We start from the raw sequence: 5413 nt of genomic DNA on the forward strand, positions 1-5413 counted from the left end.
CGTCAGTGTGAGGGATGATGGGGAGAATGAGGGTGAGAGAAATTCTGAAGTTGAGCGTTTAGGGAAAGTGGAGAGTGAGGTTGGTGGCGAGGAGAATTGAAACGGGGAAAGGTGAGGGGAAAAGGGCGCACGAGGATGTGGAGGTCGAATGTAAAACGAATCTGAGGGCATGGAAGTGGCTGGGAGGGGGGAGGCTGACTGACACGGTGAGAGTGTGCTGTAGTGCAATGCAGAAGGACCAATATGATTGAGAGTCAATGTGAACGGGGGAAGAGATGTTGGGTATACGGACGCACGAGGATGCATGTGAGTTTGAGTGTGAGGGAGTGGTCGAGTTGGAAAGTGATGGTGATGGCGAGGGTCCAGGGTAGTGGTGGGTAGGGAATGCGTTGGAGTGCTGTGGATGAGAAGAAGTTGAACATTGAGGGTGGAGGGTGAGGAATGGAGAGCAAGACGGTAAGATTATGGAGAGGAACAGGGAGGGAGAGTTTGTAAGGGATGGAGGACAGTGAGAGAGGTGTAGACATAGGCAAAGTCGACGAGGTAGAGCGAAGAGAGAAGAGAAGAGAGAGTATGAGACAAAAGGTCGCAGACGGTGCGATAGAGGTGGAGAAAGGGGGAAAAAGCTGGGACAGAAGGGGGTGTGGAGATAGAGAGAGGAGGGATAGAAATGGGAGAGGTGGGAGAGGCTGTATAGAGAAGTCCATGAGGTTTAGATGGAACGCATTTGAAGAAAAATCGCAGCATGTTGTGAGACACATGAGGTTATAGTTGGTAATTTAATCTCTATATATTGACTGGGACTCCTAGACCACAAAAGGCATACAGTTAGTCGACTGCGTTTCACGAAGATTTCCTTCGTCAGTGCAGAGAAGTCCCATCCAGAGACTGTGTTATACTAGATCTCTATTAGGGAGTAAGACAGGTTTGGTGAAATAAATTTCTTTAGGGCAATACTTTGGATCCACTGTACATAATTCATTTTAATTTCACAGTATCTATGGGAAAAGACATTGTGGCCCCCAGGATGATATTCTGAACTGCAGAAAAGGCAATTTGTATGATGAACAAAAGAACCGGCAAGTGTGGATTTGAACAGAGTGTTTTCTGGCAAAGGTATACTTGGAAAGTGGGAGGTCTTCAAAGAGAAATATAGAGAGTGCGAAGCCAGTATGTCACTGACAGAATAAAAGGAAATTGTATGAGGTTTAGCGAGCCTTCATTCTCAAGAAATATTGAAGCACTGTTTAAGGAACAAAAGTTGTATGGGAAGGAAGGAGGAAGGAGCAGTTGAGGTACTTATGTAGTTTAAGTTATTCAAGAGCAATGTATCTAGAGAGCAGAAAAATAAATATATTATTTTCCTAGCAGACAGTATAAAGGATATTCCACGGGGATTCTATAAATATGATCAGGGTAAAAGTGCTTCAAGTTACAAGATTGGTCCTGTGGAAGTTCCGAGTAGTAATCTATATGTGGACACAAAAGAAATGGGGAAGATCACGGGAGGCGGTCATAAAATTTAAAGTGGGAAAATGCAGAAGTGAATCCATAAGTCCTTCTAGTTTACAGAGAAGTAGGCCATTTCTGAGGGTGGATAAATGTCCAGTTCCTGGCAAGATATCCCATGGACTCTGTGGATGGCAAATGCAGAATTTCTGCGGTCCTTAGCAGAGAAAATTAAGTGCTTTGCGATAGATGATGCATCTGAAGATTGGAGGATAGCAAATAGATTCACAGAGTCAGAGATATAGAAAAGTACAACACAGGAACAGATTGAGCGGCCCATGCAGTCCGTGCCGAACCATTTACAATGACTTCTCCATCGAACTGGAACGGCACCATTGCTCTCTATATCCCAACCATCCATTAGGCCATACAACATTCTCTTAAAGGTTGCATCAGCTGATCTAGCAACTCGTACCACACGCTCACAACCCTCTAAGTAAAGATATTTACGTTCGTCATTCACTTAAACTACTTACCTTTCAGCCTTAACCCATGACTGCTTTTTGTAGTTCCCCCCTACATTCCTGGAACACTGCTTGCATTTGAGCTAATAATTTGGTATACCACGATCAGATCCCCTCAGTGCTCGCCCTTTCAAGGAATAAAGTCTTCATCTGTTCCAAATTCCTTTATAACTCTGATCCTTCAGGCCCGGCAACATCCTTGCAAATTTTATCTTTAATCGCTCAATGTTATTTTCATCTATCCCAGGTAGGTAGGTGAAGAAAATTGTGCACGAAACTCCAAATTACGCCTCACCAATATCGTACCAATATCTACAGAACCTAAACATAACATTCCATCTCTACTCACTAGCATGTCTTATGAAGGTCAATGTGCCAAATGCATTCTGATCTTCTTGTGACGACTCCCTACCATGAATTCCGGAACTCTATTTCCATTTGTTCTAATACACTCCCAACAGTTCATTGTTTAAGATATAGCTTGGTCCTAACTATGTGCACCACCTCGCACATATCTGCACTAAATTTCATCTACCTTTTTTAACCGTTTGCTCTCCTCGATCCAGATCCCATTGCAATCATGATAGTCTTCCTCATTATCTACTACACCCCGTATTGGAGATATCCGCAACTCTGCTGATCCAGTTGACCACATTGTGAACCAGGTCGGTCATATAGATGACAAATAACTGCAGGCGCAGGACTGATTAATAGGACATGTCCTACTACTCAGTTGACCATGCCTGGATCCGTAATCTGTCTATGACTAATGAAATCGTTACATGTCGGGTCGCTCATAATACACTCAAAGATTTCGCACTACTGATATCAGGCTCACTGGCCTATAATATCCCAGGTATTTTTAGAGCCTTGGTTGAACACAAGAGCAACATCGGCTGTCCTCCAATCCTCTCCTACCTGATCTGTCACTAAGGATGATGTAAATATCGCTGCTGGGACGCCTCCTTCCTTCAGGTCCATAGTAACAGGCTGTCAATCGCAATGCACACTATTTTGCTTCAGGCTGCCTACATCTCCTCCAGAATATGAGGTACACAGTCCACGAGGTTGATGTCGCTTTGCCTCACTTTAATAATCCGTGCCTGTCTCCTGCGTAATTACAGAATCTAAATGTATAGATTTATACATTTATACCTTTTATATATTTATATATTTATATATATATTTATATTTATATATTTATATATACTTATACATTTTATAAAGAAAATACCTGGAGGCCACTATGTTTATCGCATCAGGAACAATGCAGAGGGAGGGAAGGTGCTGTTCTCACGCACACTGCTGGCTCAGCTCTGCGTTTGGTGTCGGCAGAACATCAGAATTGAGAGGAGGGAGGGAGAAAACAAAACAGGTCCCCACCCAGCCAGGGCTCACACAGCATGTAATGTATAGAATGAGTTCTTCCTCATTCCATTCAGTTTCCCACAGGTAATGCCATCTAATATTCCAAAGAACCAATTTTTTCCCGGGCTGACCTCTTGCTCTTATTATATCCGTAGAATACCTTCGGATTTTTTTTAAACCACGTTTTCTAAGGTAACCTCATGACTTCTTTTAGCAGCCTGATTTATGTTTTAAGTATTCTCCTGAATTTCCCATGGTCCATAAATACCTCATTTGGTCCTTCTTGTTTGGATCTGCTCAGCATCTCCTTTTGCTTCTTCGCAGAGGTCTCAATATCTCTTAAGAACAAAGTGCCTTACACCGGTTAACATTACCTCATATTCTGGCAGGCACCTATGATCTTTGTACTCTCCGAATTTTACTTTTGAAGGCCTGCCAGCTGCCAAATAGACTTTTGCCAGAAAACAGGCTGTCACAATTCCTACTTGCATGTTCTTTTCTGATACCAACGGCATCGGACTTCCTCCAATTTAGAATTCAAAACCGCGGAGCAGACCTAAATTTATGCATACGTATTTCTTTTGAAACTAAAGGCACTGTTACCACAGTTTTCCTTTGCACAAACTTCTGTTACCTGCTCTGTCTCTTTTCCTAATGGCAGACCAAGTACTGCACATTCTCTCGTTGGAACATCTATGTACTAATTAAGACAACTTTACACAAAACTTTCAACAAACCATATCCCATCAGACAATTTGAAATATGTTGGTCTGGTGTGTAAGATGATCTTTCAAAATAAACCAGGAAGCGATAGGCCAGCGAACCTGAAATTAACAAAAATAATTGCAATGAACTTCATTGCAAGGTATTCTGAGAGGCCGGATATATAGTATTTGTATAGTGAACGATTGATCAGGAATAGTCGCATAGCTTTGAGCGGGGCAGGTCGTGTTTAACCATTCTTACAGAATAATTCTACAATGTTATTCAGAAAGTTTGATGGCAAGACAGCGGACAATCCACAAGATTCTGGATGAGATTTTGTCCCATGGGAAGTCGGTCAAGGAAGTTCAGTCGCTTGGCATTTAAAGTGAGACAGTGAATTGGATACGAGACCAGGTTGACTGGATCGCCACTCTTGCGGATTACACGAACTTAAAGCGTGTAGAGGAAAGAGAAGAGGACTTTCAGAGATTGCAGTGGGATCTGGACCAGCTGGAAAGGTGGGCTGAGAATACGTGGTGGAATTTAATATCAGACAGGTCAAGCTGTTGCTCTTCGGTAGGTCTTACACCGTGAACTATAGGACCATGAGGAGTCCGATAGATCAAAACGTTGTGGATAATCATTCATTTTAGTGAGTACATCATTTCATACCGGCTGTCCATTTCCAATAAGGTGACACTCCCTCCCTGATAACAATTTTCAATCAATTTGACGCTCTCTCTTTGGTGATCAATTTGAAACGGGAAATCAATCCATCCCCGGCTCCCATTTTTTATCAGCATCCTACTTACGCCCTAGTGATCAATATCAAACGGAACGTCATTACCGCCCTGTCGGCCTATTTCATTTCAGTGACAATTTTCAGTCAGTTCATCTCTCGTTCACTTAGAGCCACTCTAACACCTTAAGTACTTGCGTCTGTCCATCAATGGTGCCAATTTTCAATCAGGCCACCAATCCCCTCGCGAAAACTTCTGGCAAAATGGAATAGACGACTTTTTCCGGTGGGGTGTGTATCAAGAAAAGCTGCTTGTAACATGAAGCCCACTGTTAACCACAGCCGTCGGGGGCTTCTTGTGTCAACAGCTGCCCAGAGGGAATGTCAATAACCTCTTAATGCTGCTGTGGGGGTAAATTGTGAACGTGTTTGCTTAGATTTCAGTAGAAAAAGGACTCCCTGAACTGGGACAGGGGCGCGATGCTTCAGCTGAAAATCGTGCTGTGCCGGAGGACCCCGTTCCGACACAGTGTGGAGCCCAGAAACTTCCAGAACCCAAGCTGGATTAAATCAGCAGACGGTGATTCGCTGAATTAAAAGGAGAACATCCTTGGTTTGTGATGGAAGA

The 5413-nt window shown here is 43.1% G+C and overlaps 1 protein-coding gene across 1 annotated transcript in view; it reads right to left on the reverse strand.

Annotated features, from left to right (window-relative positions):
- The window catches only part of LOC140721831 (uncharacterized), a 56562-nt gene extending 51672 nt beyond the window's left edge, over positions 1-4890 (reverse strand). The window contains exon 1 of the mRNA XM_073036640.1: positions 4859-4890. Coding sequence (XP_072892741.1) covers positions 4859-4890 — 32 coding nt within the window. The remainder of the gene's footprint in view (positions 1-4858) is intronic.
- Positions 4891-5413: the final 523 nt, after the last annotated feature.

Source organism: Hemitrygon akajei, unplaced genomic scaffold, assembly GCF_048418815.1.
Source record: "Hemitrygon akajei unplaced genomic scaffold, sHemAka1.3 Scf000062, whole genome shotgun sequence".
NCBI lineage: Eukaryota > Metazoa > Chordata > Chondrichthyes > Myliobatiformes > Dasyatidae > Hemitrygon > Hemitrygon akajei.